General features: G+C 39.9%; 1 protein-coding gene across 8 annotated transcripts in view; it reads left to right on the forward strand.

The window, feature by feature from the left end:
* NCOA2 (nuclear receptor coactivator 2) overlaps positions 1 to 24852 on the forward strand; it is a 191221-nt gene that overhangs the window by 125666 nt on the left and 40703 nt on the right. For all 8 annotated transcript variants that reach the window (XM_072328564.1, XM_072328566.1, XM_072328561.1 and 5 more), the window contains 7 exons: positions 9707 to 9810; positions 14389 to 14566; positions 15873 to 16058; positions 16897 to 16998; positions 17095 to 17235; positions 20574 to 20721; positions 22570 to 23839. In XM_072328564.1, coding sequence (XP_072184665.1) covers positions 9707 to 9810; positions 14389 to 14566; positions 15873 to 16058; positions 16897 to 16998; positions 17095 to 17235; positions 20574 to 20721; positions 22570 to 23839 — 2129 coding nt within the window. The remainder of the gene's footprint in view (positions 1 to 9706; positions 9811 to 14388; positions 14567 to 15872; positions 16059 to 16896; positions 16999 to 17094; positions 17236 to 20573; positions 20722 to 22569; positions 23840 to 24852) is intronic.

A 24852-nucleotide genomic window follows, 5' to 3' on the forward strand; every position in this document is an offset into this window, starting at 1 on the left:
GCACAGAGGTCAGTTGGCTTGGACTTTTCTTTCAGAATTTGGCCATATTAATGTAACGGATTTTAACTTAGCATTGATGGATGCATGACATTTGTTAGTATGCAGAAGTAGGTAGTTTAGATAAATGTTTTTGAAGTATCCAAATATCGATAGACGCAAAACTGTTTCCTGAGAAAAAGAGCAAGAGAGAGGAAGCGTGTAACTACAGCTATGTATATTTGAATACGTTTATCTGATTGCAGAGTAGTTCATCAGTGAGGGAATTTTTATCTATGACACTGATGGCCAATGTAATTCATCTGCATTGTGTACTTGGTGTAGTTGTCTAAACACTGTATCACAGTCAATTCTAAAATACGCTAAATTGTACCATAAGCAGTCAAGGATTTGCGCCCACCTCTCATTCTTAGGAAGTGCAAGTGCAGAGGGGAAAAAAGCATTTTAAACAGCATTTCAAACCAGTGAAAATTATAAATCCATGGTGCCATCTTGGATCTTGGCCTTTTGATATGGAAGTCTCATGGACAGGGAGCTCCTTTGGTTATTTATTTGTTCTCTTTCCCTAGGCGGGGAAAAACAACTTGCCATTCAGTGTGGTAGTTTAGAGCAACATCATGATTAAAATGAGGTGTTGAGTGAGAAATAGTTTCTCGATGCAGAGCAGCTCTAAGACTTGGTTTAAATTTCACTGAAATAGCAGTATGACACTTGTCCTTCTGTGTCTTTACTAATGAATAACAATACTAGAAATAATCTCAGCAGGGAGATTATTTTACTTGCTGTTTTGTTTTGTATTTTGGATGCATGTTGAGGATGGAACAATTTGTTAAAGGTTTGGGGTCCTGGCTGGGACAATTTATTCTTCGACTCTGTTTTAAGCAGCAGCAAGTGGGTTGTGATTTTAAGTTTTACTTCTTTTAACAATCCTGGCAGCATTTAACTGAAAGCAGTGACACCACGGTCATCTCAGGGTTGAATAATCTCTGCTGCTACGTTAAACAGTAGAGAAAGGCTCTGGGCAGCCAGATCTAGAGTTGGTGGCCTTGCCTTTGGCAGGAGAGTTGAAACTAGATCATCTTTGAAGTCCTGTTCAACCCAGGTCATTCTGTGATTCTGTGAATCTGTGGTTCTATGAAACATGGAAACTGTAGCTGCGTATTTCTGCAAATAATGTTATTTCTGTAAAAAAAAAAATAAAAATGTTGTGATTTGTAGCATTTGCTGTTAAATCCAGCAGTTAGGAACCTTTAGAGCAGATACTGAAGTATCTTCACAGAAGTGATACTCAGGCTTAGTGCTCTGAAAAGAGCAATATCTTGACTGTGGCAGCTGTGAGACTGGGGGCTCCAGCACTGGTGGATGGGCACAGCAGGAAGGCACACTTGTAAAGGCAATGCCTGGAATTGCAGGATGCTTTCTTGTCCTGTTTTTTCTTCAAATTGCATTTTTTTCTTTAGATTGTAAGCTTGGTTTCAAGGCCGTTAGGTTTTGTAATCATGAAAGAGAATAGGGATTGTAGTGTAATGGCTGAAAAAAAAAAAAGTAGTAAAATGGGAAGGAGAAGAAACTGGAAAAAAAAATGTAGTAAAGTGCACGTTAAAGTATTTAGCAAGAGTACGTACAGGGGTACTAGGCTTCTTTCTGTCCAGTAGTTAAATATTATTCTTGGTGAGTTGCGTTTAATGATTTTTATTCTTGATGTCGTGAATTTTTTCCAGTTTAACTGAATGAAGGGGATTATTTCACAGACAGCTCCTCTAATGGAAGTTGTGTAGGGTGAAAAAAAGGCTGACTGGAACAAGAAAGACCGATGGAGTAAGGTCAGCACTGATACCAGAAAGGAAATAGGCTAATTTTATGTGTTATTAGTTCAGTTTGTTTCTACTCCTAAATCCATCATGGCTTTTCAGTGCTTATTTTGCTTTCAGTGTTTAGGAAAGTGTTACATACTTGGCTGCTGTCACTGAGTTTTTGAAGATCAAACATCACTCAAAGCCCGAAAAGCTCCATGAATGTTCACCTCTGTTTGGTGGGTGTGTGAGCATACAGAGCTTTTTGCAAATCCATTGTCTTCCCAGTGCTTCCTTACAGTGGTGCTGTGCTGTAACCCAGCAGCAGCTCAGCACCAAACAGCCATTTGCTGCGAGGTGGGGGAGAGAATCAGGAATGAGTAAATAAAACTCATAGGTTGAAATAAAAACTATTGAATAAGTAGAGAGAAATAACTGTTATGATTTTATATTTTTATTTGTATATATTTATATGTTTTTTAAGTACATATATACATACATGCAGGTTGCTCCAAAAGTAATGCCTCCTCTTTATTTCCATTAAAACTAACTGATACAAAGAGCAAAATATCAGTATTTGATAAAAGAAATTCTCAGCTACAGAAGTTTTTCAGTATAGTCACCGCCATAAGGTATGCATTTTCATCAGCAATGAATAATAGCCTTCGTGCTGCACTTGTAAAAGTCTGCACCAGCAATAGTGACCCATTGTAGCTTTCACCACAGCTGGAATGCACCACCCACTGCCTCACTGTGCTCACATCCACTGTTTGGCCTCCTTCAATATTCAGCAAGCATCAGTGAATGTCGATGGGTGCCATTTTTTCTGCATGGAAGAGTTTGGTGACACACCATTGCTCCATCTGTACTTCCATGCCAGACTTCATTTTGTCAGTCTGCCCCTCTGCTGCTATCTGTCAAACACAGTGATGACATGTCATGGAGTATTGGTGGGAAGGTTCAACCTCTACTGCTGTACCACTACCACCTGCCTCTGACATTGTGAGACAGCATAATTAAATAGGTGGCAATACTTTTGGAACAGCCCTTGTGTGTGTATATATGTATGAACTAAAGTATATATAAACACAAAGGAAGTGATGCACAGCACAGTCGCTCGCTACCTGCTGAGCAATGCCTAGCCAGTCCCTGAGCATTGCCTGCCCCTCTGGCCAACTCCCCTCAGTTTGTTCACAGGATGTCATACAGCAGGGGCTATCCCTTTGGCCAGTCTGGGTCAGCTGTCCTAGTTCTATTCCCACCCAGCTCCTTGTGCTTTCCAGCCCCCTCGCTGACAGGGCAGTACATGCAGCTGAAAAACTGAAACTAAAACATCACTGTATTACCAACGTTATTTTCCTTCCAAAGGTAAAACATAGCATCATACCAGACACTGTGAGGAAAGCTAGCTCTGTCCCAGGTGAAACTGGGAGGTCAGGAGGTTGGCGCAGGTGCCCACACCACCCCCACACCCTGCTGTAAGCACTGTTACTACCAAGCAATGACTTGAGCCCGCAACTTCCCGGCGTCTCCCAGTTCAATCCGCAGGGCCAGCTGCCACGTAAGCACACTTCCACCAGCGGTACGAAGCATGAAGCTGAACCCTGTGGGTGTGCTAAGCTGTGTAGGGCCCTTTCTGCCTGCTGTACCACGAGGGCTATGTGGCTCAAGCTGGGCCCGGCTCCTCTCAGAGACGGCTCATGCTGAATAAACGCGCTGAGAAGAAGTGCAGCTGTGCTTTTTTAATATGCACTGCAGGAGATTTCAGCAGCCTGATGATATATCATGCATTAATGTTGAAAAGATAAACACATTTGGAGAGCACAGGAAGGCCTTGTGTTTTTATGTTAGCAGAATGCTTCCTAATGAATAAGAACGTGCTGCTGGCTTCACAGAGCCATATGGCAGCTTTTCTAATTTTAGTTCGGTGCAGATGCATAATTCTCCCTTGTTTTACCTCCGAAAACCTTCCTGAGATGTTGCATAGTTTTTCCCATAAGACTTGATCTATAGTTTCTGAGAGAAAAATGCATTCAGGAGCCCAATGGCTGCTGTGCTCTGGACAGATGGATGCTGTGTGATGAAAGAGCAACCTCACCGCATAATCGCCAACCCCAAAATAGCAGCTAACTTTATTCATAGGCATGGGATAAGCCGGTCTTAAAATTGATTACTGAAATAGCTGCTGTTTCTTAGACACTGGTCTTTTGAGAAATCGCTTGGTTTCAGGGAGAAAAACCAACTTGTGCTGAGGCAACAGGAACCGGCTGACAGGCGCGTGTGTGCGTGGTGCCGAGTGCTTTCCCTGCGGTTAACCAGGCGTCAGAACAGCCTACACGTCGCTTGCTGCTCTGCTTTGTCACGTGTTGTGATGCAGAACCACTCACTTTACCGAGTGCAGGCTCGTTCTTTTCCTGTTTGTTTTTTTTTTTCCTTTTGTACTTTTGCGTAGCATTACTCCTGTGGAAAACCTCCCGTCTGTGACCATGGTTAATACGTAGCAATCATCATAAGCAGTATTAAATCTACTATTTTCAAGGGTAATACCAACTACAGAGTTTGCTAGGTATTATTTTTTCCATTACACAATAGCGTTGCTTTCTAATGCGGTATCTGACTTTGCCTTCAGCCAGTTAGACACTTTTGCTGTTCCTTTGATTGTTTGTTTGCATTTTACTTTTGCACAGCAATTCAGGAGATGTCCCAAGGATCACGCAGGCTTAACGCACACATACAAATGAGGCAAAGCAAAACAAGTTGGCGGATGCCTACAGAAAAAAAAAAACAACTGAGAACATGACTTGATTTCCAGACAGCTGCACTGTAAAATTTAACTGTGTGTTTAAACATGATATAGCATTTACAGTCACTTTCAAGTGATGTTGCCGTTACTGCTGTATAAGGTTCCTTCTTCATCCATGATTATTCTAACGTGAAGAACTGAATTTTCCAGTGTCTCTTCTAATAAATCTCTTTGCTTATATTTTGCTTATATATATATTATTGTTTAACCTATTGCAATAAAGTGAGATTATATGATTTTAAATGGGTATCGCATTTCAATAGTACTTAGTACTATTGAAAATATAGTACTCTTATGTATATGATTTATATAGGGCACCAAAGAAGAACTGCTTTAAACAGTACTGAATACTAAATTTGCACCCACACTGCTCCAGTTTTTTTTTCTCTTGACCTCTTTCCCCAGCAATTTGCTGAACGTGGGTCCTGCCCTCGCAGTGTTTCACTGATGTCTCTCTTTTGCTCTTCTCGTTCTGCAAAGAACCGGAAGCATTTCTCTGGTGACAAATGTGTGTTGATGCCAATGTCTTCTTTCAGAGCATGCTTCATATTTTTGCAGTCCCTAAAGGGGGATTGTTCATATGACAGTTTTGTTCTTTACTTTATAAACACATTTTGGTTTTGCCAAGAGTGTCAAGGGGGAAATATTTCTGTAGCTGATTTCATTAAGGAAGTTCGAGTCAAGTATGGATGAGGACAAAGAAAGCTTTTGGGGTAGACCTACCAACCTCAATAGCCCATCTGTAGGAATGGAGGGTCTGAAACCCAAGGAGGAGGTGAGGCCCATCAGAAGTACTTCTGAGCCTGCTGTAGGTACCCAGTGAGAGCACAGAGAGCTTGGGCTGGGGGGAACTGAAGGGCAGAAAGTCAGGAAGATTTCCTGAGTTTAAACGTAGCAGGAGACTTGGAGCTATTGCTTTTCACTTCTTTTTTGCTGATTTAGGAATTTCTGTTAAACTAAAGTGATTTCACAAAGGTTTGCTTTCAGAATCTAGAAGGAGTTTCAAACTAAGCTTCAGGCTTTCCCACTGGTATATTTACCAGAAAATGTTTGTGAAGGGCCTTTTTCTCCTCTTAACTCTGCATATTAACATAGAAAAGTAAACACTAGAAAAATACCCAATTGAAAATATTAATATGTATTTCAGTATGTTACTACTTATGCAATTATAAACATACCCACAATTTAAAGTATGAATTACATCACTGAAATGGTACATAATTGGATGTATATATTCTTTGTAGAATCTCTCAAGGGTGCTTCTATTTTATTTAATTCTTTTTTACTCTCTAGGCTAAACTGTTAATTGAGCAGAACTAATAATTATACAACAAATACTTGTGAAGCTTATTCCTTTATACTTTAGATAAAGCACGCTTGATCCTTGGTAGCTGTATGCATAAGGACGAGTCCCATTTCCAATGGATGCTCCCCCTCCCCGTCACATGGATGCTGTTGAATCTCTGCTCTGTGCTACCTTGCTCAGGGGAAACCTGGTGATGTTTCCCTGTGGTTTACAACAGGGATGGAGCTGTTGCAGCACAGCCGTGTAATGTGGCAGCAGTGGAAAAATCTGGCAGCAGTGGTTAGTTGTGGGGTAATGCTACTGGTCCCCATGGGGCTTGAGAGCTCTGCAGCTCTTTTTCTGACCACTGGCCTTCAGAAATCATTCATCTGTGCAGAAATAATAAGCACTCTGTGCTTCTGATCTGTTTTTAGGCCCCTTAGTGAACCTAAAAAAGAGGGGAGAAGTGGAAAAAGGAAAAACGAACTTTACATTTTTGCACCACCACCTGACTCCAGAAGCTGGAAATGTTAATAAAATCAAAAATACAAACCTGTGATTTAAATACGTGAGAGTTGCCAGTGCTAGAAATTCATGCACTGTTCTTTTCCAGCCTTCCTGCAACAAATTCTTTTTCCTAGTTATCCCCACGTGCGGTATCACTGTATCAATTGGCATTTTGAGTTCTTCCCCTGGCAGGACAGTGCTGCTGACCACCTTTGCATTCACTATTCCTGACTGACTCAGGGGCTTTGTAGTCCAGACAAAACTGGGTAATTTACTGCACTGCTGGGTATTGTCAGTAGTTGCAGTTCATAGCATCAACATCAGTTACTGATGGACCTGCTTTTATGTGGCTGTCTGAGGCCATGGTTTCCTATACAGTGCTGCTTAAATAAATGTATTGTGACCTGCGGCCTGAGCGTGTAGCCTGTTCAAAGCTCTCTGGCCACTAAACTTCTTACACAGTTAAGTTACAGGTCTGATTATATAAAGTCTGTCATTTGGAAGCACTTGCGATTTATGATGCTTTTTTTGTGCTTAAAAAAATGTTGTGTGGAGCACAGTGTATGTTGTCACCAGTGGGTGGGTAAGTGATGTCTACGCAGCATTTTCTTATTTTCTTTAGTTTTTCTTGTAGCAAGCAAAGTATTTATTGATCCTTTGGGGTTGGGCTGTATGTGGGCTAAGGAAAAAGGAAATAGGGAAATCAAATGGTTTAGAGGGGCAGCTGAAAATAGAACAGAAGTGGTCAGGGATCTAGGGGTCAAAATGGGGAAGTGGGAACCAAAGGGGAAAGTGGCTGGTTTTGAGAGGCTATGATGCTTGGTGGGTCCTTGCTCTGAGCTGGTGCTGCAGTTTCTGTGTTAACTACCACTAAAGTCATTAAAACATTTTGCTTTGTGTAAAGCCTTGCACGGCACATAAAAGAGTATAATTGTTTTCATGGAGATGTTGTTAAAATATATAGATACATGGTTTGGGTTTGATCTGAACACTGTGGTTGTATCAGTGGCAAAAAGTATTCAATGAGTCTTTTGTATTGAACAATAGTTGATAAAAGTCTCCATTGTAAATCTATGAAGCCAGGCTGTGCCATGTGGCAAACATGCCCTCATGCTACTGTTGTGCCACATCTGCAGTCCCTGTATCACAGTGCATGCAGGATAATCCTTTGCTCCCTGATAGTCAAGATGCTATCAATGACTGCAGCGGTAAGGGAATGAAAGCAGGGAGATGGTATCCATATCCACTATAGTATTTTGCAGTGTGAAACCAGGGATCACTTTATGATACCAGGAACAGATGGGAAACAAGTATCATTGCTGACTTTATTAAAAGCTCAGCCCTATTTTTGGAACCTTTTAGAATCCATTTACAATTTTTAGAGCGTGTTTTGAGAACTGTATCGTCATGTGGTGCCAACTTTGCTATATTGTAATAATAAAAGGACTGTTCAACTTTTTTTCCTTACCCCTAATCTCTGCCTTTTGCTAAAAGAAAACTAAAAAGGCACATTTCTATCCTCAGTGCAAACCAGAAGCAGAGATTCTGATCAGTTAATTGCCAGAGAAAGGAAATATGTTTATTTCTAGTATTTATTGCTATCTGAGTGTTGTAATCTTAATGATTTAAATTATACAAGTCTTAATAGTACCTCTTCACAAAGCTTGGTTCCTCATTATTCACAATGGTGTTATATTGTGTATGAACAGAGAGAGTGGTGAGGTGCTGGCACAGGCTGCCCAGAGTAGCTGTGGATGCCCCATTCCTGGAGGTGTTCAAGGCCAGGTTGTGTGGGGCCCTGGGCAGCCTGGTCTAGTGCCAGATCTGGGGGTTGGTGGCCCTGCCTGTGGCAGGGGGGTTTGAACTTGATAATCCTTGGGGTCCTTTTCAATGCGAACCATTCTATGATTCCGTGATACAAAGACAGCTGAGATTGTCCTGACTGTGTTCACATGAAAGCAAGAAACATTAGAAATCCAGGACGAGATGGTCTGAGTGACCAAAGCCCCACGGCCAGCGGGTGGTCACTGATTGATAGGCAAACATCCAGGGGTTCTCTGAAGCAGTTCCTTCACTTTGTGTCTGAGCACTGTATAATCGTGCTGCCCTTATAACCTCGGACAAGAGAAGAGCTGAGAGGAAATTTGGCTGCAGAATTGTAGATCTGCAGACAGTGGAAGATCCTGTACTCCTGTATGACCAAATCCTTAATTTTCACCAAGTGTGAGTTTGCAGGGACATGTTGATCCATCTGCACATGGAACCTTACATAACTCCTACGAGTCTTCATTTATTCGGCCTCTTGTTCAATGACTTAAGATTGTAGAATGGCTATAAAAAACCTGTTATTGTAGATTCCGTGGGAGATCATGTTTAATAAAATAATCTATTTCATAATATTAAAAATCAATAATTGATTGTTCTAGATTTTGGCATAGTCCTTTAGCATAATTGCTTGAAAAAGAAAGTTGTTGTGTGTAGAGAATGAGAAAGAAAAACTCTCATTTCTTTAACTTAAGATGTACACAGAATATATATTTAGCATAGTGCTGTTGTTACTTTTATTATTTTCACTCTTAAATGCTGATATCATTCCTAGAATAGAAAAAAATAATATGGTCCATTGCCTGCTAGGAATTATAAGCCCTCTTTACCTCAAAGTTGTGTGTTTGAACGTCTCTTACATTTGGAGTAGGGTACGATCGTGATACTCTGTATTACGTATTGCAGTGTGTAACATTATACTTCAGAAACCTGAAATCATTCTTGCACGTAGTTTTCAAGCGCAGCACCTGAAGTTGTTGGTACTTCTAATAGCATACTGGTAAAGTGGTGTGAAAACAATGAGATAGTAAAAATGTGAGTGGAGGCCTGAGAACAGAAACCAGACCACTATTAAACTGTATTCAAACAGCTGATGGCAGGCTTGGGTTCTTCCTTCTATATACAGTGATCATGGAAAGCTGTGCAGCTGTGAGCTCTGCATACTCTGTGGGATTGGTTCTTTACGCGCCTCGTTCCTGGCTGATACTCACTGCACCTCTGTAAGGAGTTCTTGTCAGTACCCTGACTTCTGTTTGTAGTTTAGAGTGTTCGGCAGAGAAAAAGCAGAAAGGATTTACTTTGTGTCTTCAGACTTCACAACTGAGAAGTAAATGTGATAGTTGCGTTTCTGTTGAATCATGGTGGGAGATCTTTCGACCTCATATTCAGTACTGTTGCACTGTAACTTTCATACGTAGTCTTGATTTTTCTGTGTTCTCTTTCTGTCCCTTGATTGGTACTTCTCTGTCATTTAATGCATAGTTTTCTTTATTGCAGAAAAAGCAGCAGCAGCTAATGAAGATGAAGTGCAAAAAGCAGATGTGTCATCTACGGGTCAGAGTGTCATCGACAAGGATGCACTTGGACCAATGATGCTTGAGGTGAAGAGCACAAAATTCCTTTATTTAAGCCAGTTCTGCACCCCCTTGGATGAAGAGCAGTGTAAATGAAATGAAATAATGCAGTTGGAGACTGCTGTACAAGAATGGTCAAGCAATGCAAACCATTCTGACTATTTAGGATTATGGGACTGATGAGCAGCAACGTATTTCTGCTGGGTTCAGTTTTGAAATTCTCCTTAACTCAGGGTGGGGAGAGAAAGAGATGATTCAGTACCTTTATTATACAGTCTCGGGGTTGGTATGTGCGTGTTTTATTCATGCTGAACCATGACAAATTTGGGAGAGCTGCTGTACCTGAACATTGACTTACAGATACAGTAGAACTCACATGAATAATGCTTCCTTTAAAATTGCATGTCATTGCTGTACAGTTTTCATGATTTATTATCCCAGCATTTCCAGCTTCACTCTTTTCCCTCTGGAGCAGTAAAGTAATCTAGGAGAGCTTTACAGGATATGTATTTCAGTTCATTTAGTAAAGATTTCTGCCTGATTCTAGCTGTTATTTTCATAACCAAAAAAGGATGCATGATTAAAACCTGACTTCTAAATGCAGTAATAGTAATGTTGTGTAGGTACGCTGTCTGGGATCCTTGTGTCGTATGTTGCTGTCCTTTGGTGCTCTATCTGCATAAGCTCACTTACAAACTGTTTATTCCTTATTTGACTTCGGGCTTTATCTGTAAGAAGAATAAGCACTACTTCAGATAAAATAAAACACAAGCCCTGAATCTCACTAGAGGAAGAAACTTTGGCTGAAGTATAATTATTCTGTCATTTCAGAATGTTGCATGTTTTATTGGTTTTAAGTATTTGTAGTATCTTTCCCAATTTGTTTGAGGAAAATACAGTTTTCTGTACCACATAAGAAATAAAGGCTCCAAAATCTTCCTACTAAATATAAGGAAGATTAGACAGGTCAGAGCAAAAACATTCCGCTTTGAAAAGCTGGAGCCATTGAATAATTAATTTCATATTTATTATACACGCTTACTGAATTGAATGTTGTTACTTTTGCTATCATAGTTAAACATTCCTCTCTTACATCGCCATGTTAAATTTTATCTTTAAGTTCCATTAATGTAATCGTGAGGACCTGTTTTAGTCTCAGGGAAAATAAGGATTAAATGATCTTTCCTAGCTTGTCTTAGATGATTGGTTACTGCAGCAGACATCACACAGAAAATCACCCGTCTGTTCATTTATTCCATTTATTTTTCCTTCACAGTAAAACCATTGCATATTAACAATGAAAGATTGTGGAACTAAATTAATAAGCTGTGTTCCTCTGGTAATAAGAAACTTAAAAGGACTGAAAGTTGTTACACATTTGCTGTGAAAAGACTACAGATATTTTTTGGGGGGTGTTTATCTCTTTAAGGAAATGCAATTAAAGTGATTTCATCTCTACAAAACTCCTTTATACAACCTCTTGAAAAATCTACTCTTCCTCCATTGCCATATAGTCATAAAAATGGCAGCACTGATGAACGCTTTCTGACTTGATTTGGTTTAGAAACATAATTGTCTGTTTTATTAAATAATAAAACTGAAGAATCCTCCAACTAGCTGAAGAAAGTGAGTAAAATTCATCACACAGCTGCCTCTGAGGAATATTTTAACATATTTCTTGGTTAAAGCAGAAAAGTAGATACGGAAATAGTGTGAAAAATAGTCAAGAGAGAGCTGGCAAGAGCTCAAAAAGAACACAAATTTATTCTCTGTTCCAGTATATCATCTCAAATAATATCTGTTCTTGTTTTCTCTTCCAGCATGTTGCCCATTATTTGTTCCCCAGCTGTACCAATAGCTCTAAAGAAAAGAGTGCTGGTCTTCGATATTGTTCTTGTTGGTTATTGTGGTGGAATACATCTTGGAACAGAATTAAGAAATCATTGCAAAAATGGAAGCTTCGGAAATATTTAAGTGGCTTGGTGCACTACTTTGCTCCAAAGCCTATTGCTTACCTAAAAAATCCTTTTACGGTGGCTTTACCTCTGAACAGAAAGAAATGGGAGGCTGGCCCATAGGGCGTATTCTCCTGCCTATGCTGCCCAGCAGCAGCTGTGAGGAAGCAGCCCAGAGCACTTCCTTGGCAAAGAAGGTGCTGTAGGAGGAAACAGTAGGGAAAACTGAGGGTTATAATGGGATGCCAGTGACTAATAATCACTTTCTTGCCCTCTCTGCCTTTGAAAGTCTTCTTAGGACTGTGATAAACATCTGCTCTGGCTTTGATTTCGCAGTCCCTTTGAATTGATGTAAGCGTGGCCTATGGCCAAGCAGAATGGTTCAGCCAAACCCACACCCTTCTGCCAGCTCTAAAAGCCATGTGGTTTCATGGTGGGCCAGTGCAGGGGACTGATGTGGCCAGCATGTAATTTTTCTGTTCCTAAATGCGTTTTCAGCCAACTGAGCTCCATAGTCCAGCTCTTGATATCCTCAGAAGTGCTGCTGAAGGAGGGGGTTGTTGTGGTGTGGTGGCAACTAAGCCAAAGAGGTTGTTCTTCCCTCAGCTTCAAGCAGAGGTGAAATGCAGTTTAAGATACTAATCTGTAACAGAGACTCTGATAGAAAATAACACAAGAGCCTACATTAATTGAATCTTGTAAATCACTAGTAGTTAAACCAAATACTAGTCAGCAGGAAAATGGCGTGGATGTTATGAAAACCCATGGAAAGGAAGGAGCTCACTGCAGGAAGTGAATTAGCAGAAGGAACCAAGGACGATCAGAAGCAAAACAGCAACAACAAAAAGCAAAGTCACAGATTTGAATTTCTGACAATTATCTTCATTTAGAAGAAAAGTATCTATTCCTCACAGAGTGGGTCCAGCTTGAGCAGGCAGCACAGGGCCAGTGTCTCTGGGGAAGCAGATTTCACAGCCTTTGAGCAGGCACTTCCCATTTCTCAGCACCTTCATGATGATTTATTTTACTTGTATCTGTGTGAAGATCCCTGTGTTGCAGCCTGTTGCTGTTGTGTCTTGCTCTTCCCCAGTGAACAGAGCCTGGCTCTGTCTTCTCTTTGTCCCTCAGGTGGGTGGCTGGGGACAGAAATAAGATCTTTCCTTGGCTTCCTCTTTTGCACTGTCTGGATCAGCTAAGTAACCCTCAGTATTTTTTAGAGGTATCTGTAGCCTGAAAATATAAGAACTGCCTGTTAACACCGATGTGGAAGTTGTATCGAGTGCAGGTTTGGTCATATCAGTAAATACCACATGCCTGTGTGCACTTGCTGTGGCCACTCCTCCTCGCTGGGCTGTTTTGCAGTGAGCTGAGTTCAAGATCCACTCACTTCAAAATCTGATAAATCACTGTTTACCAGTTTTACAGATTTGCTTCTGTTGCTGAAGATGTGATATAGCGTTTGTGGGTTTGAGATTGAAAAAGCTGATTTCCCTCTATCTTCTAGAGCAGCGAAAAAGTCAGGCAAAGCTGCAGGGTAGTTTTGGTAGTTGAATGCTTAGATCAAAAGTTTTCTGTGTTCTAAGTTTAAATCCCCTTTATCTGCTCATATGACAAACGGTTAGTGGGACGTACCCTAAAATGTTTCTAGTTTGCACAGTCATGCTTGTATCTAAAGAAAAGAAAGTCTGCATGAGAAGATTTTCCTGATACTCAGATTTTTACTTTATCCTTACAGCCAGGAGTGAACTAATATCTGAGTTAGGTTTCAGATAGTACACAGCAGGTATATGTGAAAGACTCCTTTAGCCAGGTTGTCACTGTCAGAAGAGATAAGGGGGGTAGCCATCACACAGTGTAAGAAGTGCCTTATTTAGACGCTTCTGCTCAGAAAATGTAAGTCATATAAAATACTGTGGAGCTGAGGTGAAAAGATGAAATTAAACTGGTGTCAAATAAGAAAAAGAAAACAGTCCTGTGAGCAGGAACTGAAAGTGTGGGATCCTCTTTGCACCACCACCACCTGCTGTCATCTGCAGGGCAGGGTGGGCTCCCTTTTCCTTCCTTTTTAAATGTGTGGGTCTCGCCTTTCTGGCTGCTTGGGGCCTACTGCTCTGCAGATACCTTGCTGGGTATGTCAAGGGAGCCCTACTTACTGCCTTGTGTCAGCAAGTCCTGCAGTGACTTCCTGGGCTTCATCACTAATCTCCCTGTGTTGAAAGGAGAGTGAACAGGCTCTAGGTTTGGCAGAACTGGCTTCTCGTACAGGTTTCCTACTTCATAGGCAGGCAGTAAGGTAGCAGCCTCTTCTTTTGTTGTGTTTTGTTTGACTGGGTTTCTGCGTTTGTTTTCATGTGTGGTTTTCATTATAGTGCAAGTTAAGCATCTGTCCTTCCTGTGCTTTTAAACCAGTTTGATACATATGTAAGTATAGTAATATAAGTATTATAAGTAAGATGAGGTGCTCAGTATGAAACATATACTTTGCTATGACAAGAATATAAGAACTGGGATGGATTCAGAAAGATCAAGATGTCTTCTGAAGAAAGTATTTATTTTTTTGATATCTTTTTGTCAATCTGATCGTTTGATATGGTGTTTCTCTCTCCACCTAACCCCTTCCTCTCTCTCTGTCTTTTATTTTTCCTCTCAGGCCCTGGATGGGTTCTTCTTTGTAGTGAACCCAGAAGGTAATGTTGTGTTTGTTTCGGAGAATGTGACGCAGTACTTAAGGTACAACCAAGAAGAGCTGATGAACACAAGCATATATAGCATCCTGCATGTAGGGGACCACAATGAATTTGTTAAAATCCTGCTGCCCAAATCTTTAGGTATAAATGTTTTCCTCTTATCATACCTTTACTTATCTAACTTTGGTTTTGTAAATCAGCATTTCCATAACTTAGTTAATGTCCTTCCACTACTTATGGCTTCATCGTATACGTTATTTCTTCTTAAAGTATCATATCAGCTGTACGAATGATTTATATTTTTCTCAAAAGTGAATCACAAAAGGGCAGTGTTTAGCCCTGGTAGCTCTCTATCTAGGCTGTTTACCCTAAAACTGTCCAAATAAAATGGGGATGTCTTCTGCAAAATCAAAAAATACCTCACGTTAGACTTTTTATTTCACTGATATTTAAGCTTATCTTTCTTTCAAAACCAGTTTTTGTTAGTTGCAGCCATTTTTGTATACAGATTAATATTGGCTTTAACGTCATTAGTTTTTGGAGGAGGTGCACAGAAAGAGAAAGTCAGTGCAGAGCTCCTCATTTACTCACAGCAGCTTAAAAAGTATTATGTAATTCACTTCAGCATTTCATGACTTTGCTTCTAAACCCCCGAGGAATTGAAAATGTAACACTTTTAATGGCTAAGCCCCATAAATTACTGCCTTTATTGCATTTTATGACTACAGAGGGCGAGTGAAGAGTATTTTAAATATGACCCTGCTATTTCTTTATGCAGTATTACATTAATTTGTTTTGACTGATGTCCAGTACCTGTATTCGTGCATGGCAGGATTTTGTTTCTTTTTTTACTTACGTTAAGCTCTGTGTTGAGGTTTAGCAGGTAATTCTCATCCACTCAATCTTTCCCATTGTATCTGAGCCTATGCGTTTCAATACATTCCTGCTTGCATTACATCTTGTCTTTATAGAATGCATGTGAGTTTATTTTCTTCCTATTTCTTATCTGGACACTGATTCTTATGCGCTGTTTCTGTCTCTTTTGTATTAATCAGTTTTAAACTCAACAGATAGCTCCGACATCCTACCTTTTTTCTTCCGGGCATATAAGCTAGCATATTTTCCCAGTAGAGTTTTCATTCTAGTCTATCACTTTTACATGCTTGAATGGTGAGAATTTTACTCTGCTTTTCTACTGCTGCCATTATCAGTCGTTTGGAAAGGATACAATGCCTGTATAACCTAGACAGCAATGTTAATAAAATATGGGAATTTTATAATTACCTTATTACGTGCTGGTTTGGGCCCTAGTATTAAAAGTAGATTGTTGTTAAATCAGCTTGTTTCCTGATCAGTTTACAAAGCACCTTGATTAATTTCCTGTGGATAAGCTGCAGAAAGGACTTCTGCCAAGTTTATCTCACTATATGATCTTTGCTTTGCTCAGTGAATGGGGGATCTTGGTCTGGTGACACTCCTAGGCGTAATAGCCATACCTTCAACTGTCGGATGCTTGTGAAACCGCTTGCTGATTCTGAAGAAGGCCATGATAATCAGGAAGCACATCAGAAATATGAAACTATGCAGTGCTTTGCTGTTTCTCAACCAAATTCCTTCAAGGAGGACGGTGAAGGTACTTACCACTTTGCATTTGTCTTAGTACTTTCTCTTTCCAAGCTATCCCATATAGTTACAAGACAGCAGTTTTGGTGCAGTCAGTAAACCAGCCTCTGAATCCTGAGAAATAGAAAAGTTGTACATTTTCCCTTTTTCACTGAACTATGTAAGTTTACTTTTGTCTTGGATTATGAATGTATACTGTAATGCGTACCCAATTTGTTCAGCGTAAGTTGTGAGGAACTCTATTTACATGAGTAGGGTATCCTGGTTTTATACCTCTGTAGTTGTAAGAAGAATGTCTCTGACTGGGAGGAAGTTTAAATTGGCAATTTTTTGAGTTCTCAGAATGCAAAGTCTGGTGTGGTTCATCATTTCTGTTACCTTATTTTCCTTATTACTTCAGCAGGTACATTCCCTTACATTGTATTTTAAGCATTCAGATAAGTAAAAATGGTTTATTTTGAAGCTGTTACCTCTCGGACAGCAAGCATTTGGAGCATGTTTAAGAAAAGTATTGAAGAAATGTGTTCTCTGTGTATGCTTATCGTCCAAGCAGCTGAGCTACTAGAGGTAGCATAAGCATTTGCCAATAACTGTAGGCCATGGTGCAACCCTTGAATAATCTTTTTTTTTCCTTTAAAAGAAAAGAAACACACACTCCTGTGGTGTTTAATATCCTAGGAAATAATGAAGACGTAAAACCACTGAGTATCTTTGCATTGGTATGCAGTACTACTCTTGGTTGAAAAATAATGAAACGGCATGCTGAAAGTACTTCTGAATTCATTCTGGAAACGAAACCTTCCTTATTCATACAAATAACTAAAGTGCCTTTTTCTTTTTCCTTTAAGATTTGCAGTCTTGCTTGATTTGTGTTGCAAGAAGAGCTCCGATGAAGGAAAGGCCGCTTCTTCCTTCATCAGAGAGCTTTACTACTCGCCAGGATCTACAGGGTACTGTGAAAGAGAAGTTCTTTTATATATCTTGGGTGGGTTGGTTGGTTTCCGTAAAGGAGAAATTGCTTTTACAAATGCGTTATCTAATCTCAGGCAAAATAACTTCACTGGATACTAGTAGCATGCGAGCAGCTATGAAACCTGGCTGGGAAGATTTGGTGAGAAGATGTATTCAGAGGTTCCATTCACAGCATGAGGGAGAAATATCTTTTGCCAAAAGGCATCACCAGGAAGGTTAGTTTTCATATTTTTAGCACTTTCCAAGTTTAAACTGTTTGCCATTTATATCTATTAGTTGTGTTCCCTTTGTTATGTCTACATGGAACAGTCAAGCTTCTGGCGGTCACTTTTTCAAACTGATTTCCCTAACACGCTGATGGCTCTCTCTAGAGAGGTTTTGCACCTCATTTGTTTTACCCTTCTTATTTTAAGTGTGCCATATTGGAGGTGGCTTTATATCATGAAATTGCTACAGTTATTGTAGAACACAAGACCTTTACATGTTGTCTTCCCATTCACTACACGGTGTGCTTCAGAATCTCAGTTTACACAACGAGTTCATTGACCTGCATTCCGTTTCACTGCAAAAATGAGTAAATAAATAAATAAATGGACTGTCACATTTCCTGTGAGAAATGCTCACTGTGGATTATCAGAGATGCAGCGCTCATACTGTTGGGAGCCCTACATTGTTGTATTGTATCTAGCTGATAAGCGTTATAGGATTCACCACAAGCACTTCTACTCAGTCAAGATTATGGAAGTAAACTGTAGGAGAGTAATACATTGTGACAGGCTCCCCATGAGGTTTCTGCTGTAGTCACTGGGTGGGAATTATTATATTATTTATTTCATAAATTTCTGTCACTGCTAATTCTAACAACACATCTCTAAACAAAAAATCCCTTTGTAAACCACGGGAAAATACTCTCAAAAACAGTGGAAAATAACTGGAACATTTCCAGTGAAAGGGGCATCAGTCTTTGGCTCATGTTCATAGAACGGGATTTTCAGGTGGCCTGTAACAAACGATTGCCATGGTCATTAAACAACGGGTATGCTGTGTTGGAAACCGAAATGTAATTGGAATCTCAAATTATTCCACTGAATACATACACAAGCACGTTTATCCCTTTAATCATGCGGTTTTAGTTAAGTGTTCTTTAATAAGTTGTGCTTTCATGAAATCTCCACGTTCAAAATTTGTTGTCTCAAAAATAGAGTGGTATTTTATATTACAGCTTTTGGAGTGTATACACAAACTCACACTGTGATTTCAGGCTGAGTTGAATGAGGTAGTGTGCAATTGAAGTTGTAGTAAGTAAGGATTTAGAGAGTAGTTTCAGGTATGGATCCATCTGTAAAGATGTGATTTAGGTGTTTCTGTTGTGGCATCCAGCCATGTCTTACTGCAGTCCTCTTCAAAGGATTCCGGACCGGATTAGCACCTCTTAAATTCAGTGTTGAGGTTTGAGTGCCTCCTCTCTCAGTTCTGTGCAAACTGATAAAAAATATACCTTTGGGAGTTTAAACTGCATCATTTTGTGGGAAAGGCTTAGGACAGTCATATAAACTGTAAAGTTTGTTGAAATGAGGGGATTCTTCTTGTGGAAGTGAAGAGAGTAAGTGGTAAGAGGAGGAGAAAAAAACTCTGGAGTTGTTTTGCTGTAAAGGATCCAGCAGTAGAGATGAATAATGGCTAAAATGTTTACTTCCCTTGTCCTGTGGTATAGAAAAGAAAAGGCATATTTTGGGCCAGAGCTTCTTTTCATTTGACAGAAGAACTCCTTGCTTTTTCTGTTTTAGTTTTGTTTTGACTCTTAGGTTTTTACTATGGTTTGGGAATAGAGGCAAATAAAATAGCAGTCTGCTACATGTAATTCAGTGTTATGGTGGGAAAAAAAAATCAACATTAGCTCAAGGAAAACACAAACCTTTTGAATTAACTCTCAGTAAAAAGGGCAAAATATATGGCAAGTTTTTATTGGCCACAGTCAGAAAAATAGCATTTCCTCAAGAGGAATACGGAAACATTCTTGTTTGCTTAAAGAATTAGCTTGGAAAATGATTTAAGTAGAGATTTCACTTGTATCCTGTTGGCATTGAGTATTGGAATTTCCTGATGTGGTATATGCTAAAGTTAAGAGCTTTGGACCTTCTGGTGCCCAAAGGTTAAACTGAAACAATGACATACCTAACAGTGAAATTTTGCTCTGTATTGTTTCACAGTTGTAGGTTTTTGTTTTTCTTTACATTTTTACTCTGAAAACCCCCTCTGGTTGTTTAAATTGTGCTTCCTGTTTTCTCACTGCCTAAATAATACTTTGAAACCTTGCAGAACAATATATAACAGTAGAAGGACAGGGAAGAAAAGCAATCACAATGCGTCCTGCAAGTCTGAAAACCTAGTAGCTCTGTAGCAAAGGGTATTTAATAAAGCCACGCTTGGAAAACTGTCATTGTTATAGGAAGAATAACAAAGCATCAACAGCGACAACAGAAATAACAAAAAAGGAATGAAATAAAGATCAGATAGTAATTATAATTTAAAAAAAAAAAAAAGACAGAAAATGTGTCTGTATGAAAAAATAGGAAATTAAAGGTATTTGTAGTGCTTTACTCCCCCTTTTTCCCTAATCAACTACATGAGCATTCTGACTTAGAATTAGTATTTCCATCCTGCCATACCTGCAATCCTAATGTAACGTCACCTTTGAACTTTGGAAATGACGAGGCTTGTTTCACTGGTGGCAAAGTGCTAACAGTCGAATCCATTAAAATTTGCTTTTTCCTAACATGATTTCCCATTTTAATTAAAGAAATGTCACAGAGGGTTACAGGAGTCAAAGAATTTAATTTGGTGAAGTTCAGATTTACACTGAAACCTTAAGGGCTGCAGAATACTGAAATGCGGTCCAGTCTAACAGTAGAGGAAGATAACAGACTCGATTCCAGTTTAGGTAATAGTATTGGTAACTTTGTCACTTACATTTTTTTGTATTATTTCTTTAAAAAGTAGTAATTTATGATTCCAGCTGTTCTTATTTCTAATTGTTTCTATGTAAGAGATTTATGTAGTTTTTAAATTAAAGAATTACTGAGAGTAACTGCTGTAAGATAATTCAAGCAGGCAATAAGGAGGAGAAGGTAGACACTAATGGAAAAAGATGATCTGGAAACTAAAGGCACTTGCATTAATCATCTTGATGTAGGCGATACAGATGAAAAAATGTATGAGCAACAAAGGGAGTTGGAAACACTTTTGATGGAAAGCAATATGGACATCAAGGACTTCTTGACCCACTCCTGAAATAATTTGTATTTCATAATATCTGCCCTATTACTGCTGTCACTCTTCATAAGTTTTCCTTTGATCCCTCTACAGTACGTGGGCTTCTTTATTTTATATGCATCATCACTTGTATTTCTTTTCTAAATTATTCCTCTGTTTTTTTTCTGAAAGACGACGTGATGTCTGTGGTATCAGTGTTGATGGATTTAGAACATGAGTGACTAAGCTATCTGTCTCATCATTTCTCATTAATTGCCTCTGTTGTTTTGCTTGCTTGCAGTGCTGAGGCAGGGACTAGCATTTAGTCCTGTTTATCGGTTTTCCTTGTCGGATGGCACTATAGTTTCTGCCCAAACCAAGAGCAAACTCATCCGTTCTCAGACTACTAGTGAACCTCAGCTTGTCATCTCCTTGCATATGCTTCACAGGTAATGCTCCCTTGTTTGTCCTACCCACATTTTGCAGGGGGAGAGGGAAAATACAAAGTTGCCAGTGCAAATAGGCTGATGGGCGTTCAGCTGACCTATAACTGATAGCATGAAAGCAAAATAGGTTTTTGAAATCAACACAATGCAACGCTTGGAGACTCTTCCAATATTACAGCAGGAGATTATTTCAGTATTACAAGCCTCATGCTGGATTTTCACATTAAGATGCTCTATTAAACAAAAAGAAATTCTTTAATTTCTTGTTCTTAATTTCAGTATTTTAATCTCCTGTATTTTGTTTAATAGGGAAACTTTCCAGACGTACTTAAAGCTCTAAAACTTTGGAGGGTTAAATTCCCGCAGTTCAGAATGTATTATGATTTTTAGAACTGTATTCTAGACAAACTGCATAGTTTCACTCCCTGTCTCTCCTCATTTGTTGTCTTTCCTTTTCTTCGGTGCATGGAGTAGGGGGTTTTACTTCCCAGTTCTGAGAAATGCCACCACTGTCAGCCAAATAAATGGGTTATCACGGACCTCAGAAATTCAGCATAAAATCTGAATTGTCTGAATTTTTTGAATGGGTCAGAATTTGTTTCAAATTGCAGTTGCTGATTTTAATTGCCGTGCTGCTTTTGTGTAACCACAGCATCACTTCTTTTATGAGAAAAAGAAAATAAATGGGATTAAAAATGAAATCATTTTACAGAGGTGGTAGATTTTGAAACTGATCGGACCAAAAGCTGTCTGAAATCTGTTCAGCACTTCTCACGCTTTAACAAAATGGGAAGTTTTACCTCTGCTTATCTTGTGCAGGAATGTTCTTAATGCAACCACAAATAAATACTAGGAATGTCCCATTAGCATTTGTCTTTGGAAGTCCAGAGTTAATTCATGCTTTCTCAGAACGTATTTTTTTTCTTCCTCATCTACTTACCTGTAGCTCTTTCATAGCTTCTGGCATTTGGGAACAGGTCTTACTTTTCTGGTTCCAGCATTAGCACGGAAGTAAAAAGAATTTTGCATCCTCCTGTAAGCTCATTAAAATCCACTGAGAAGTGAACTCTAAATGCACTCATAAGAGGGTATTTTTTGTGTATACATGTTTCTTTTCTATTTCCTCCGTCTTACACACTTCATCCCTAAAATACAAATTTCAGCTTGTATATGTGACTTTTTTTTCCCCTTCCTCTCCTTTTCTGAATGTCCGCGCAGGACTGGATTGCTAACAGCCTATTCCCATTCTGTAGTGGCGTCCATTAGTTGTTTTGGCTCACGTGCTTTTTTGGAGCAGTCTCGAAATACTCTGGCAGTGTAGAAATGTGACTTTTTCAACTTCTTTTTTTTACTGTGAAGTTGGTGGGCAAATAGCCCACTCCAGCCTTGTGCTAGGGCTAGCTCATAGATTTTCAAAGCTCCGTCAAACAGCTGTCTACAGCTGTCTTGCAAAATATGTATTTGTTTGGGCCATATCTTTGAGATGAGATTTCTCTGTTATGGAAGTTAGCCCTTGCTGAATTGTAGAGGAAAGATATACATTAAAGGGAGCGAGTTTGAAATTATAACCTATCTGCGTTTCTAATGACTGTCATTTAAATGAGATTAATTTTGTTTTTCCTCTATTCCGCTGATTTCTTAACGAGCAGCAGAAAAAACGTACTGTCAATGTGCAGCCGTGTTGGTAACTGCACATCACGTTTGATAAAATGTCAATTTGTTTTTAGTTGTAGGTTTGCTGTTTTATTTTAAAGGGAGGTTTGGGGTTTGTTTCTTTTTCTGTAACATAATTGCAAGCTGGCCACTGTTATTTTATCTAATGGGTTGTTTTTTCTTCCCCTTGCCACATAGAGAGCAGAATGTCTGTGGAATGAATCAGGATTTGACTGGACAAGGAATGGGAAAGATATTGAACCCAATTAGCTCCAGCAGCCCTGCCCATCAGGCCATGTGCAGTGGGAACCCAGGTCAGGATATGACCATCAGTAGCAATATGAATTTTGCCATAAATGGCCCAAAGGAACAAATGGGCATGCCAGCAGGCAGATTTGGTGGTTCAGGGGGAATGAACCATGTGTCAAGCATCCAAGCATCCACTCCTCAGGGTAGTAACTATGCACTAAAAATGAATAGCCCCTCTCAAAGCAGCCCCGGCATGAACCCAGGGCAGCCAAACTCTATGCTTTCCCCAAGGCATCGTGTGAGCCCTGGAGTGGCAGGCAGTCCTCGAATCCCACCTAGTCAGTTCTCCCCTGCAGGAAGCTTGCATTCACCCGTGGGAGTTTGCAGCAGCACAGGAAATAGCCATAACTACACCAACAGTTCCCTGAATGCCCTTCAGGCCCTCAGTGAGGGCCATGGAGTTTCTCTAGGATCGTCGTTGGCTTCACCTGACCTAAAAGTGGGAAATTTACAAAATTCCCCTGTGAATATGAACCCTCCCCAGTTAAGCAAGATGGGAAGCCTGGACTCTAAAGACTGCTTTGGACTCTATGGGGAGCAATCGGAAGGTACAACTGGACAAACAGAGAGCAGCTGCCATTCAGGAGAACAGAAAGATAACAGTGAGAGCAGCGTGCCATCGGTAGTGAGTGGCGAGAGACCTGATGGACAGAATAAGCTGCATGACGGAAAAAGCCAGACAAAGCTCTTACAGTTGCTGACCACCAAATCAGATCAGATGGAGCCTTCGCCTTTGTCCAGTACTATGGGAGATATCAGCAAGGACTCCACGGGAGGGTTGCCTGGGTCTGGTTCGGCACACGGAACCTCACTCAAGGAGAAGCATAAAATTTTGCACAGACTATTACAGGACAGTAGTTCTCCTGTAGATTTGGCCAAGCTCACAGCAGAGGCCACAGGAAAAGAACTGAACCAGGAGTCCAGTAGCACAGCTCCTGGTTCGGAGGTGACTGTTAAACAGGAGCCAGTGAGTCCTAAGAAGAATAATAATGCACTACTTCGCTACTTGCTAGATAAAGATGATACTAAAGATATTGGTTTACCAGACATACCCCCAAAACTGGAGCGGTTGGACAGTAAGACAGACCCTTCCGGTAGCACAAAGTTAATACCTATGAGGACGGAAAAAGAAGAGATAAGCTTTGAGCCTAATGAACAGGTAAGCAAATCTTTGCATTATGTGTAAATCAGGTGTTCCAAATCTGTGTTCCCTCCTGTTAAATTCTTTTTCCAAACTTCCTCTGCGGGTAGTTTTTTGGCACTTGCGGCTGTTTGTAAGTAAGCTGTTATCTGTCTTCTGAAATCCAGTGTTTTGAAATCCAGTCCTCACTGTTTCCCAGTCTGTATTAGTAGGTTGTGGTCATCGCTCTGTCTATAAGAGCAGAGTGGTTGTGTGATTGACAGGCTCAGCCTGGGAGTAGGAACTGAAATCTGAGGAACTTTGCCCAGCTGGTAGTCAGACTAAGAGAAGATGCTGACAATTGTTGGGTGATGCTTACTAAGAGACAGCTTTTCCCACAGGCTGTTGCATGGCTAGATGAGCCTGTGACCTAGCCCAGCATCACAAGCTGCACTTCTCCTGTTCAAGGAAGGTTTATACACAAGGACAGGATCTGTTTAAAAAGAGTGATTCCACCTTGGTATCACAGGTGCTTGTGCTATGCTTGGTCTGCAAACTGAAATCAAGGCAAATAGGCTTCCTTTGGTTCAATGCCAGTTATTTTTTGGCAGTGATGCTGTGTGTTTTATACTTAAAGTTTTATTTTCAACCCCAAGTCCTGTAGGTAGCCACCTACAGTTTCTCTCAGTACATTTCATTTTGCATCCCAGATTTTTCAGGGTTCTGTGCAAGATTTTTTGTTGCTATACCACTCTCACTAGGGCCTATGCTAAAAAATGTCAATTTGTAGCCTTTGTGCAGAAATTCTCTTCCTAAATCCAAGCATTTCCTAAGGTTTTCTTCTGTTTCAGTTGAATGTGATAGCTATTTGCCATTACGTCAGTTGTGGTTTTAATATCCATCTTGTGCTTTAGAGGGAAACTGAGTCAAATTACACTAATTTCTATGGGGATTAATCCTCAGGCCTGGATATCAGTCGTTCTGAATACAACTAATATTTTGTTACTGCCTGCAGAGGGAGGGCTCAGATTCTCTTTGAAAATTTATACTTT

The sequence above is a fragment of the Excalfactoria chinensis genome, chromosome 2 (genome assembly GCF_039878825.1).
Source record: "Excalfactoria chinensis isolate bCotChi1 chromosome 2, bCotChi1.hap2, whole genome shotgun sequence".
In the NCBI taxonomy this organism is placed as follows: domain Eukaryota; kingdom Metazoa; phylum Chordata; class Aves; order Galliformes; family Phasianidae; genus Excalfactoria; species Excalfactoria chinensis.